The 13,467-nt window shown below is 42.3% G+C and overlaps 1 protein-coding gene across 1 annotated transcript; it reads left to right on the top strand.

Annotated features, from left to right (window-relative positions):
* The first annotated feature begins 4,562 nt into the window (after positions 1-4,562).
* On the top strand, positions 4,563-12,426 carry LOC123396463. Its single transcript, XM_045091395.1, has 8 exons — positions 4,563-5,119; positions 5,530-5,586; positions 10,421-10,507; positions 10,788-10,865; positions 10,981-11,037; positions 11,538-11,830; positions 11,913-12,012; positions 12,129-12,426. Exons 1-6 carry the CDS (start codon positions 4,865-4,867, stop codon positions 11,679-11,681), a joined length of 678 nt encoding a protein of 225 aa, XP_044947330.1. The 5' UTR covers positions 4,563-4,864; the 3' UTR covers positions 11,682-11,830; positions 11,913-12,012; positions 12,129-12,426.
* Positions 12,427-13,467: the final 1,041 nt, after the last annotated feature.

The following is a 13,467-nucleotide window of genomic DNA, read 5'->3' as shown; positions in this document are numbered from 1 at the left end:
CACCCTGTGCATGCAACTGTCCAAAACATTGTAAACGACTTCACTCTTTGGACCTTTCAAATCCAATTATCTATTTTGTTTGCGCATCTCTTATTTCTTGTTCCGTGACAATGCACGGACAATCAACTAGTTTATATAAAAGGATTTCGTACATGCTTCAAACCCGCAACCACAAGATACCAAAGCAAGAGGCCAACCACTTCACACAACGGATTGTTTTTTTAGTACCGATAACAACCCTATAAATATTATGAAGGACGTATGTGGAGCTTAAATGGGCTGCAATATCTGCAGTCCATGTTGCACAATTTATTTTTATAAGATATTTTAAAACATAAGTAATAAAAATTACGTTCCAATATTTGTGTGTTATCAACATTATGTAAATAAAAATATTAAAATATATATCATGTACATACAAAATAGGGAAAATCTAAGGAGAAGCGCCGCATCACATCACTTCCATGCGGCGGCTTACACGCGCATGCAAAAACCTTCTATCCCATGATAACATCATCGCATTAAATGCTTTTTTGAATTTTAAAAATGATTTATCTTATAGATTAATAATTTGATTAAAGATTCGTCTTCACCGTTAGGTTCGTCTCGACGAGACCTTTAAAATAAGATCCCATGTTGACATGTTTCGTTGATATTTTTTCGTCGTTCCTAGTTGTCACATTTATGTCATTATAGTTGTCATTTTACGGATGTACAGTTGTCACAAAAATTATGCATAGTTATGGGACAATAATTTTTTACTTTTTAAGTATTGCAGTGTTATGTGGAGCTAAAAAGTGGTTATTAAAGCACTAACAATAAGCAAGTAAATGCATGAACCAGTAGAAGTACAATGAATCAAGTTTTTTATGGTGTATATTGACATTCTTAAAACCTGGTAACCAAGTTGATTTAATGTGAGAACTATGTGACAAATAATGTGACAAGTAAGTGATAATAATTTGGCAAATACCGACGAAAACAAAAGTTATCGAAACATATCGACATGGGATCTAGTTTTAAAGATCTCGTCAAGATAAAGTCAGTGGTGAAAACGGATCATTAATTGAGATAACGGTTTGAGAGATCAATCTTTTTTAAAATACAAAATCAAAATAATACGTAATGATGTCATGTTGCATGCATGCAAAAATGGATGAAAGGGAGCCGCCGCATGAGAAGACTAATATACGGCGCCGCTCCCTAGTGAAGTCCTACAAAATATTTAGTTAATACGGATGTTTAAAATGTATATTACATACAATGTTTAATGAATACAATAAAAAGTATACACTTATGGCTTATATTTAAATTTTAAAATGATGAATACCAATATTTACTGAATATATATAATCATTGACATGTGCATATTTACATGATGAACATAATATCTAGAATTATTGACATGTGTACATCTTGGTTTGTATGCACGGTAGCTTTTAAAAGTACCAATGTTTTGACAATAACACATGAATTTTTTTATTTAATATACATTTTAAAAGTCTGTATTAACTACATATTTTATACAATACATGGATGTATATTTAAATATTTTTAATTACCAATCTTCATTTGTTTGTATAAAATTTATAGCTTACAAATATTTAAACATATTTGTTATTACTTACACTTTATAGATATTTTGTTTTTTGAGAATCTTTATAAATATATATATTTAAAAAATGCCCTGCAATATCTACAGCCTCTTTAAACTTCAGATGCGTACCTGTTAAATACATGTTGCTGAAAAACAAATGTTGCTTAATAAACCTGTTTCTTTAATAAAACAATGTTGCTAAATAAACCTGTTAAACACATATAGGATTGGTTAGCAATTGAGAACGTCATAACGGCAACAGTGGGGAGCTCCTATGCAGCGCTGCAGGCGTCCGTTAAAGATCCGGCGCCTGCAGCGCTTCTAAGATGGGCCGGCCCACTGCCATGCGGTCCAGTTTTCCTTTTTTTGATGTTATGTCATGAAAACAATATAAAATCGAAAAAGGTTTACAGATTTAAAGAAAAAAGGTTCCTCCATTTGAAAACTATCTTATCTGTTAAAAAGGGACATCAATTTTGAAAAAAAGTACATTGAAAATGAAAAAAAATTCATCCATTTAGGAAAAGTTATTAAATTTTTGAAAAAGTTCAATAATTATGGAAAAAGTTCATATTTGTTTAAAAAAGTTCGTGGTTTTTTACAAAAAAGTTCATACATTTTTAAAAAGTTCATCCATTTTCAAAAATATGTTCATCAAATTTCAAAAAAGTTCATCGACATTCAAAAAAGCCCATCAATCTTAAAAAGTACTCGCTGAAATATTAAAAAGTTCATTGATATTCGAATAAGTTCATAGATTTCTAAAAAAAAGCGTCACAAGACTAGATGGGTCGGCCCAGTTCGCCACAAACGCGAGTTAACAAATATGCATGTTAACTAGCGCCTGTGGCGTCAAATAGGAAATGCCGCAACCATGCACTAATTCGACAGGTTTGCTTTCTTGCCATGGTCGCGAGTTCGAGTCCGGGCTATTTTCCTTGTTAGTTTTGATGGGCCACTGGTTAAAAATGAAGAATATCACGTCGTTATGGATTTTTTTGTAAAAAGATACATTTTAAGAGGGGGTTTGAAAAGCATCAAGGCACACGCCCTCCTCTCCAAGGTCCAATGCCGGACATTGGGACCATAAATTCCATATACCAATGAGATTAGCACTTACCTACAAGATAAATTTTCGCATCGCTTTAATGTACACCGCAACTTCTAACACCAAAGTGACCGTTTAGAGCATGTACAGCCGGCCTCCTCAAATCCGGCCCCTCAAACGTCCGCGAACGCGGGCGCGTCAGCGGACACTAACCGGTCAAGCCTCAAATAATGCAGTCTACATCCGGATACCTCAAATTACAAATCTCAATCCATACCATTGCATGCAACTTAGACTTAATACTAAGCAGAGCTCGTCCGACTCCGTCATGCCCATGTTCGCCGGCTGGCTGCTCCCCTCATAGTGTCGGTCCGGTCGCCGACGAAGTAAAATAGTACATGGGACACTAGCCAGCTCACGGGAGTTGAGCTCCCGCCTTCTCCCATGCCCTACTCTTCCTCGTTGGAGCCCGTAATCTGGACGATGCGAGTCGACGTGAGGTCGATGACGGATCCTTCTTCGGAGGAGCCGACGTCTACCACTATGCGGTTGCATTGACCGCACTATTGCACCCTATGGGGCACCGGAGAGTGTGATTCTGCCTCTCCAACATCGCCGCCGCGAGGGCCTCCGCTGCATCCCGTGACCGCTGCCTCGCCCGACGGGCACGCCGCACCATGACATCATCCGAGGTCGGCCATGCTTCGTGCTCGGTGCGCCAACGGAAGGGTTGCACTTCCACCACGACGTTCGGATGCCACACAGACCACACTGCCTCCGGTGAGGCAGCAACACCGGATCCAAGCACACGTTATGCGGAAGCAATGGATTCCCGACATTGCGAGTCCGAGAGCTGCCGTCGTGCGGCCACCTCTCGGGAGCGGCGGAGCGCAAGCCGGACGGCCATCTCCTCCTCTGGGCCGCTCGGGACGAGCTCGTGGTCGACGGGTCTTGAGGTGAAGGACTCGGATCCGCTGCCAGCCATGTCGGTTGTGAGCTTGAGTGACGGATGGGACTGGAGTGAAGTGGCTAGGGTTTGGTACGACGAGCGGATGGGGACGAATATATGTGGGGTAGATGCGGGCCAGGTGGGCGTGTTCGGGCTCCCCAATATCCGCCCCATATTTGCGCTGGAAAAGGGGACCTCCTATGTAGCGTTGTAGGCGCCCGTTAACGATCCGACGCTTGTAGTGCTACTAGCATGGGTCGGCCCATTAGAGTGCTACCCAGTTTATTTTTTATTTTTTTGGTTACGAAAATAAAAATATGAAATCAAAAAGGTTTACACATTTAAAGAAAAAAATATTCATCCATTAAAAAAAATATCTTTAAAATAGGTTCATCAATTTTGAAAAAAGTTCATCAATTTGAAAAGAAGTTCATTGAGAATGAAAAAAATTCATCTAATTTAGGAAAAGTTCATTAAATATTTAAAAAGTTCAAACATTCAAAAAAGTTCATGTATTTTTTTAAAGTTCATTGAACTGAAAAAAGTTCATAAATCTTTAAAAATTCATCCATTTTCAAAAAGATGTTCATCAAAATTAAAAAAATTCATTGATATTCATAAAAGTTTATCAATTTGAAAAAATATTCGTTGAAATTTAAAAATGTTCATCAATATTCAAATAAGTTCATACAATTTACAAAAACAACAACATCAAATGACCCTAGAGGGCTGGCTCATTAAAAACGCCACAAACGCGAGTTAACAAACATGCACGATAAATGACACCTGTGACGTCAAATAAGAAATGCCTTGAAAATGAGGAGTAACAGTCAGCCGGGCATTTGAAGCCTGTTTGAGAGGCCCATTTGTATCGATTTTTGTAACCGAACAGTGACCGTCCGGCTGTGTGTTCGATGAGGTTTTGAAAGATTGGCTGTAGATGCTCTTACGTCAAGTTCTAACACCACCGATATAATTGACTAAAAAAAAACTAAAAATGAGGCAAGCAATTATACCGTTGCATATCGCCCTCGTCACAAATCCTTATGACCAGCACGAGAAGCTGGGCCAATTTTTGGATACTCGGATTTGTTTCCCTAGTCGTGAGAAATCACAACTCCCTTTCCTTTTTCCACGGTATTACAGTATTTATTAATCGAGATTCTCTTCCAAAACCAAAAATAAAACAAAATCGATCCATCCTGCCCTTGCTCCTCCCAACCCCAGGCAGCTGCCTCCTCCGAGCCACCGCAGGCTTTGATCGGTGGAGATGGCCGCCCTCCGGCCATGCCCCTCCATCATAACCGCGCTTGCTTCCTCCAACTTAGACAGATCTCAACCTCACACTCGCGGTATTGTTCTGCCGCTGGACCGGAGCAACAGTACGCTCAAGATCAGCCGCGCTCCGCCGGGCCGGAGCAGCACTCTGCTCAAGAGCAACCACGGGATCCGCGCTCACAGGGACGCTGCCGGTGACCCCTTTGGCCCGAAGCCAGACCCGGAGGAGCTCATGCGCAAGTACATGGTTGGTAACATCCAGCTCTTCATCACTTCCCTGCTCTGCCTTTTCTGTGTACTAGTCTACTCTAAACCTGGGCATATTCCGGGCCGGGCCGTGTTTCGGGCCGGGCTTTAAAAAGCCTGAACGGAAAACTTAGGCCCGAGCCCGGCCCGGCCCGATCGTCGGGCCTAACAAATCTGGTCTGAACCCGGCCCGAACATGCAAAGCCCGGTAAAGCCTGACAGGCCCGGCCCGATCTAGGCTTAAAAAGATACATTTTGCAAGCCTGAGCCCGGTCCGGTCTGATCTTCGGGCTTACTTTTCAGGCCCGAGCCCGGCCCGATGGCACGATCAGGCCCGGCCCGGCCGGGCTGCCCATGCCCAGATGTAGTCTACTCCCCGGGTTCTTATTTGTTGCTATTATTCGATTTCAGACTCCAGAACAGCAGAAAATATGGGATGAATGCATCAAACTTGCCAAGGGGCCACCGGTCAGTATTATTTTCTTGCATTTTATTTTCACTAGCAAAAGGGCCCGTGCGTTGCCGCGGGAGAAAAAAAATACCACAGGTTTTTAATCTTTTTATAATCATTTTGATTTATTTTGTTGAGAAATCAACCCGTCCATTGTTAATTTCACCACGATGAGAAATTGAGCGGGACAAACAAAGCAAAACAAAGAGGCTATGTGAATTGATCAATGGACTGTTATCTTATTTTAGCCATGGGGTAGAGAATGTGGGATCAGATCACAAACTGAAGGTGGTGTTCCATTCTGTGTCTCTACAACAATACAATCTTACATTCAATACATTCATTCATCAGCAAACAAATCCCCACAAAATAAAATTTCTTACCGGTGCTTGGCACACGGTTGGAGGCATGGGGAGGGGATCTCACCACATGACGAGTTCCTGCCGGAAGAGGAGATACGATGAGGGGAGCAAGGGTTAGGCGCCTCTATCTAGCCATAAGGAGTCGTCGTTGCCACGCCATAACCTCGGAGTTCCCCGTGTGAGCCATGGAGGCCCGCCTCCAACAGCAAGTACTTCATTCCGCTGCGCCTTATCCGCGCGCCGCCGCCGTTCTGCATCGAGCAGACGCATCATCCCCAGTCACTGTAGCTGTCGCGTTGATTTGATCCAGAAGCTGTGCTCGAGCGCCGAAACGGGGGCAGCAAGCAGACAGAGGTACGACCGCGGAGGCGGGTGGGTTGAGATCGACAACAGTGGTGGTTGAGGTCGGCCGCAGCGGCGAGTGGTGTGGCAGCGGCCTGGGCACATGCCAGGATGGACCAGGGTCGACGCGATGCGCTCGAGCGCTGCAACCGGGGCAGTGAGCGGGGAGAGGTACGGCCGCGGAGGCGGGTGGGTTGAGATTGACAGCGGTGGCGGTTGAGGTCGGCTACGGCGGCGAGTGGTGTGGCGGCGGCCTGGGCACAGGCCAGGGTGGCCCAGGATCGACAGGAGGAGACGATGCGTACGGGTATAATTTTTGCAGCGAATCGTTTTTTCCTTTTGCGTTGCAGATAAATGATGAAGCGCTGGTTGAATAATAAAAGTTATAGATTTTTTTTTATAAAAATGTCGCGGTGGGTTTTCCGACGGAAGCAATAGCCTCTTTATTATTAGGTATAGATTATGGTTAGCTTATTGATAACAATGTGTCATTGATGAATAATGGGAGTGGATGACACTAAGGCCTCATTTGGAAAATATGGGGGGGAATTGTATTAACTTCGGAGGGTAGGATTTCTACAGCAGAAATTCCTTTTGTGTATTTACTAGAAAAGAAAACATAGGCGCCATGACATCCAAAAGATAGTATCAGAGTTTTCTTGTTGTTTTGGTAAGAGGTATTCAGAATGGGGCTTTTAATGTTTTCTTGATTTTGGTAAGAATCCAGGATACTACATTGCATTTCAATTTCTTCGGTTTTCCCATGTCTCATTTTGAGTTCATGCATTCTGAACGGGGCCTAACTTATTTCAGACGACTTATTTTTTCCCTTTGAAGCACGTGTGAATAGACCCTTAACATACACACAATTTAGTTTAGGCTCTTAAGTTTACTATAGGGACTGTCTGTGCGTTGAACAACAAACATAGACATACTGCAACCTAATGAAGGCACGGATAAATGAATATGATGCAATGAAAAATAGAAAACAGTCGTTGGACCAAATTCCATGACATAGGTTTCACTTGCTCAGATTCAGGTGCCCCCTGTCTATGACCATCGTGGCAATCTCACCCTCAACTCGACATCTGGACGGCATAGACTTGAGCACCTGGATGAGTCAATTCAAAGACATCGATACATATATTCAATCTTTGAACAAACCTAGATGGTTTTGCTCCCCAAAGAAAACAATATCAAAGAAGTTTTGAGTATAAAAAGTTGTCACCTTAAACCATGAACCAAAATAAAATTGAAAAAATGTTTTGAACAGAGCATGAAAGTATCACATAGACTCATAGAGCATGGCACCAATAGCTTGCATACCATTCAAGCACATACTAGTATGTACTTCAAGCTCATTGAGAAGATTTTGCATATATTGTATACAAACAATTTTGTTCAACATATTTTAGAACTTTGCAATCTCTAATTGAAATCGGCGCTACCATTAGTCTAAAAAGTTACTGTGCACAAGGATAACTAGATCATTTCTGGATTCCATACTACCGCTGTTGGAACAACATAAGTAGACATTATGTCAGATATAGTTTGTGTTGGATTATTCATTGGGAACATATAAAGATCTAGTAAAAAAAAATAAGAGATGTACAAAGCAATTGCTCAGGTCATGAAGGCCATGTTCAGAACGTACCACATCAAAACACTTAACAAATTAATAAGATAGATGATATCCTTTTGACTGCTCCCTCTCTTGCAAGGCTGACAGTTGTTTCACTTCATCAAGTGCCACCATGGCTGCATTCTCCGTGCCTTGAATGTAATCTTGAATCTCTCCTGAAGAACATCAAATACTTCCCATCAGAGGTGAGGGTTATACCATGTTCATCCGAAAGTTTATCTTTTGGCATGGACCTTTTCAAAGTACTAATAGCAAATGATGATGTGTACGTCCGTCTGGCACACTGAAGATATAATCAGGGGCGGCACCAGCATGGGGTCGTGTAGGAGTGGCCGCCCCAGGTAAAAAATTTGAACCTAGGGTACCTCCCCTACTACTTTGGTCAGTAGCCACCATGGAAGGCGAGGCAAGCTATGTTCTTTTTTTTTATGGGAAGTCAAGGCAAGGCAAGGCGAGTTCTGTTCTAACCTATATGTTCGGTCGAGCGGGAAGGTGAGGAGAGAAATAACGATTCGCTTATGAGATGGGTCAGCTAGTAAGTCGTAGAAATTAATAGTAAAGACCCGATTAAACATGAGCCCATTCTTTCTCTACACCTTTGAGGCTGGACGTTCCCAATCCCTACTTCCAATCATAATCAGCGCATCAGGGGATAAAGCCCTCCATCGCCGGCTCGTCGCCTTGTTGCGTCGCTGCCCAAGCCTAATCGAGGGTGTTGGATGGAGAATGCAGTCCATATGTTCCTCCTCAAAGCGTTGACCGCACGGGAGGCGGCAGCATCGCCCCGCCATAGCTATGCGCTGCCCATGTCCAGCAGATTATCAATAGGATTTTTTTGACATGTTCGTATCTAGTGGACGATTGGAAAATTTGGGATAAAGAATAGAAGATTCAATCAGCGGGTAGTCAAGTTAGACTTCGTATAATTCTTTTATCTTGTGCTTTATGCTTTTCACCTTGTTCCTGAGAACAACACTATTTTGAAAAATTATCTATGTTGATTCCTTGTCTGAATACATGCTACTCCCTCCGTTCCTAAATATAATACCTTTTAGAGATTTCAATATGGACTATATACGGAGTAAACGCGTGAATGTGCACCCTAAAATACGGCTATATACATCCGTATGTAGTCTATATTGGAATCTCTAAAAGGTCTTATATTTAGGAACGGAGGGAGTACTTGATGAATTTGTTGTGTTAATTGTCTTGTTTGATTGCAACGTGGCTTTTGATTTTTTGTTTCCTTTAAAAGTCCGCCCCGGGTAACTTCAAATCCTGGATCCGCCACTCGATGTAATTTAGTACAGCTCTGTGTAGAAGGAAGCAAAGATCTCTTCTTTATGTCAGGGTAGCCAACTGCCTTTGCAAGTGCTTGGCTAAGAGATTGACTGCGGACCTGCTGGAACTGGAAGAGCTTAGAAGTATCTCTGCTTGTTACGGAAACAGAAATAGCACCTTCAGACACACTTGTTTTGGCATCTGCTGCTTCATTGCCGTCAGATTGTGCCACATCAGTAGTAGCGTACTTAAACAGACAACGCCTGACATCCATGCACGGAAATGAGTGCCCACGCGTCTCTTCTACGAAGGATAAAGATCAACGAGTTCAGAGCCCATGTTTTGATCGGCTTGGCACGAATTTTAACAGCAAGGGAAGGCTAGAAGGAGCGAACCGTGGATGGAGATCCTTGGAGAAAAGCGTCAGCAACGGTGGCAGTGGCAGCCGGCGGTGGGCGAGGATGGGGAATGATCATGTGAGGGACATTGGCGTCTTTTCTGACGCACCCACCTCTTTTCCCCTGCTCCTTGTTGTCTTGGCCAGCCCCGGCATTGAAGCCCTGTCCACTTTGGCCCTGGCAAGTGTGCTGGGCACTACCAGTACCACCATGGCCGACGCCTCCAGCGCCGCCTCACACGTGCAGAACCTCTTCTTGCCTGCGTGGTATGGCTCGACGGATGGGGAAGGTGGCGTGAGCGATGGGGGATGTGGCTTAGACGGGGATGGGAAATGTCGATTATCAGGAGTTACGGGAGGCGGTGGATGTGCTTGACAATTCGGGTTCTGGTTTGTTTCATGGGAGATAGGTTTCTGGTGTTTTTTTTTTTTTTGCACTGTCGGTTTGCATGCGTGGAGGGAGGTTTGTCTCCTGTTTTTCTACGTTTGCTTGTGTGGATGTACATGAGAAAGAACCAAGAACAAGATTGGTAGGGGGTGGGGATCGGACGAAGGACGAGCGAAAGACGGAACCTTAATCATTTTTAAGTAGTGTAGTAGAGATACAGATTCTCCACTATTGTTCTAGGCTTCTAGCATCATGAAGTTTAAGGTAATCAACACATGAGTCGCACCTTGGAAAAAGTAACAATGCGATGAAAAACCATAAAGAAAACCTCGTGTAAAACGTCCATAGAAAACATCGTAAACTTATACTCCTTTATGTTGGAGGGTGTATAATCCAACATTTTTTCACGCGGTTTTATTTGTTCTATTTTTTCTTAAAGGACCGTCCATTTCGTGAAGAGATTGACATACTTAGTGAGTACTGGCACAAGGTTCGGGATGAGATCTTCTATGATAAGAGCATTTTGGTAAGTCTCGTTCCTAATATATTGTTGTGGTAAATTGTAAGAAGCACCGATTCATTTTTCCTTTTTAGCACATAGAAGTAATTTAGCATTGGACGCAAAAGCTCAAAAGCTTGATAACAATGACCATTAGTATATTTATGTTGGGAATTACTAGTGTTGACAATTAAATTCTTGTTTCATCCAATGAGGAAAAAGCTAAACTCAGAAGAAAATTACTCACTATGTAGTTCAACATGACTTCAATGTGTTTTCTCTTCGTTCATTTTGGCGGGAGTTGCAGCATCCAGGAACAGCATCATTGTCATGGACTCTTTGCTCGAAGGCTCACCATGCTGCAGTATTAGCTTCCAGGGTGGTGGTAAGCACATTTCAACCCCAAGAACATACCCACACCTACCTTGTACTCATTTTTGTAATGTCCATTGTCCCCATCACAAGTATACCATTTAATTTATCTTCTGAGATAATTCCAGGATTGTGCGCTTTTAAGACATGGTAAGGATGAGATTTCTGTGCATACAACAAAGCAGGCAAGTCTCTATCTTTTTTTTTCCTCAATTTACATTTAAAATTATAATGGTATAGGAGTACATACTTAACGAAAAATGCTAATGGTGGGCGACCTCCATGGAGGTGGTTATTTTGAAAAAGTCAAAAAACAGATTTTAAAGCTTCAAATATTTTTGAAAAAAACCATACATGTTCATATGGATGTATTCTACATGCGTGCAAATTTTCAAGATGATATATATTATGGTTAGAGCTACACAAAAAAGACAAAATCACGATTTGAAACTGTTCACTGTTAGAAATGTTGGATTTTATCTTTTTTTTTGTAGCTCTCAACATTACGTATTTGATCGCTGGACTTTATACTCATGTAGAATACATCCATATGAATGTGTTGAATTATTTGCAGAATTTTTTGAAACTCCAAAATATGATTATCGGAATTTTCAAAAAATCCACCTCCATGGAGGTCGACCGTCAAAAGCCCTCACCCCACATACTAACCCCATTCCTAAAATAGACTATGCGGACGTATGTGAGCGTCTTTGTTAGCACCGCTGAGGACAGCTACCATAAGAAGGTTAGAATGGAAACTACTTTTCCTTTCTTGGCGCGCTTCAAGGTATGGCGTCGAAAAGCCACATACTGGTCCAAGATACCCTAGCACTTATCGGGAGTAAAGATACTTGTTCGGATTACAAGATAGATGAGTCCGGTATAGATAGAGCTCACCTTGAGTATCAGGTGGAAATGAACAATTTGAAAGATAAGCTTGCCTCGGCGCACAGGCATGGGCTTCTTGATTTATACAAGGTATGTAGGATGATAATAGTCTCTTTTGATCTTCACCTCATATTTCTGATGGTTGACGGCCCCTAATGTTTGAATCATGCAGATTCTGGCGCCCACGCTGGAACATGCAGTGGCGAGTACAAAAGCGTGTGTTCTGAAGATGATTGGCACACGCAAAATGGCACTAGGCCACCACCTCATAGGTGAATATATATATGCACCACCTGTTGTTTCTTTTTCACCATGGTTTAAGTAAGAACAAGTGAACCATCCACCGTTTATATTGATAGCTAATGTTGCTACTCGTCACGTGCAACAGGTGCGCCCAAGACTCCAGATGATTCATAACGGGAGCCAAACAAATAAACACTAGCACTTTCATGGATGTGAAAGTGAAGTATATGCTTCCTATTCTACCCATCGCCCCTTGAAGTGCACGCTACCAAGTCCCAACCAAAGCAAAATTGGTTGTGTAATTAGAAGTGACTCATGTAGCATAGAAGTTGGTTTTTATTAATGTAGATTGAAACTCATCTCAAGTCCTTTGTCAGATTGTGATATTATATCGTAATGCTATGGCTACCCTTGATGGTGAATGCATACTACTTCATCCTTGATTCCATTATATACTACATACGAAAAAAAAGTGAACCTATGCTTCAAAAGACCTCTCTCTCTCTATATATATATCTGAATGTAGTCTTTCTAGTGAAATCTCTAAAAGGACTTGTATTTAGAAAGGGAGGGAGTAGTAGACACTTGGATGTCTTGCATGTCTTCTCAAAGCCTACTAAAGCCCTTGGGGAAACAATTGAGCTTTGAACAAGCTGAATCTGAAACAAATAGTAGCTATTTCGAATCAGGTTCTGTGGCAAAGCTCGAATCCGATTCAGCTCATTTCAGCATATTTTCCTGAAGCATGTCATGGTGTACCGTTTTTTCCGAGACAAATGTCATGGTGTACTTGAGTGGCAAAGCTAATCCACAGTTGTTTTGAAGCCCGTTGAAGCTGGAACAAAAGGCTTAGGGCTCCTTTGATACAAAGGAATTTCATTGAATTTTTGGAGGATTTGGATCCTTAGGATTTTTTCCTATGATGGTTGTTTGATTCGTAGGATTGAAATCCTTTGAATTTTTTCCATAGGATTTGTTTGTACTACATTTTGGAGGAAAATTTCCATTCATTCAAACCTCTTTGTAGAATTCCTTTGTTTTTCCCGCGCTATCAAACACACTTCCAAATCCTGTAGTATAGTAAAAGACATGCCACTCTATTCCTACGTTTTTCCTATTCCTGCATTTTGAGAATCCTACGAATCAAAGAGGCCCTTAAGGGTTTGCTCCTGCTACCTTCCTTTGCACCTCTCTACCGCACGAGGCCATTGGGCAAGCGCTCGTGATTGGTGTTGAAGATGGTGGCTATGCCTCCCCTTTGGTGTTTGTTCATCTTGACGGTGAGTGGCACACTCATGTTTGGCGCAGGGACAACCCTGGGGCGGTGGTGCCATAGTTTGGCTAGACACAGCCGGGTTCATCGAGGGGTTGTACTGTAGTTCCGATTGTCGCGTGTTCTATATCTGAGTGTACTCAAGTAACGACTCAGAACTCCTTGTACCACCTCGTCGCTCGTCCCTCCACAGCAATCGAGGGGGGCAACC

This window comes from Hordeum vulgare, chromosome 5H, assembly GCF_904849725.1.
Source record: "Hordeum vulgare subsp. vulgare chromosome 5H, MorexV3_pseudomolecules_assembly, whole genome shotgun sequence".
Taxonomy (NCBI): Eukaryota; Viridiplantae; Streptophyta; class Magnoliopsida; order Poales; family Poaceae; genus Hordeum; species Hordeum vulgare.
This window is presented reverse-complemented; position numbering and strand designations above follow the sequence as displayed.

Coding starts and splice junctions, on each gene's coding strand:
- LOC123396463 (XM_045091395.1), top strand. CDS start 4,865: ATGGCCGCCCTCCGGCCATGCCCCTCCATCATAACCGCGCTTGCTTCC. Junction 10,866..10,980: donor TATTAGCTTCCAGGGTGGTG/GTAAGCACATTT, acceptor AGATAATTCCAG/GATTGTGCGCTTTTAAGACA. Junction 11,038..11,537: donor CTGTGCATACAACAAAGCAG/GCAAGTCTCTAT, acceptor TTCCTAAAATAG/ACTATGCGGACGTATGTGAG.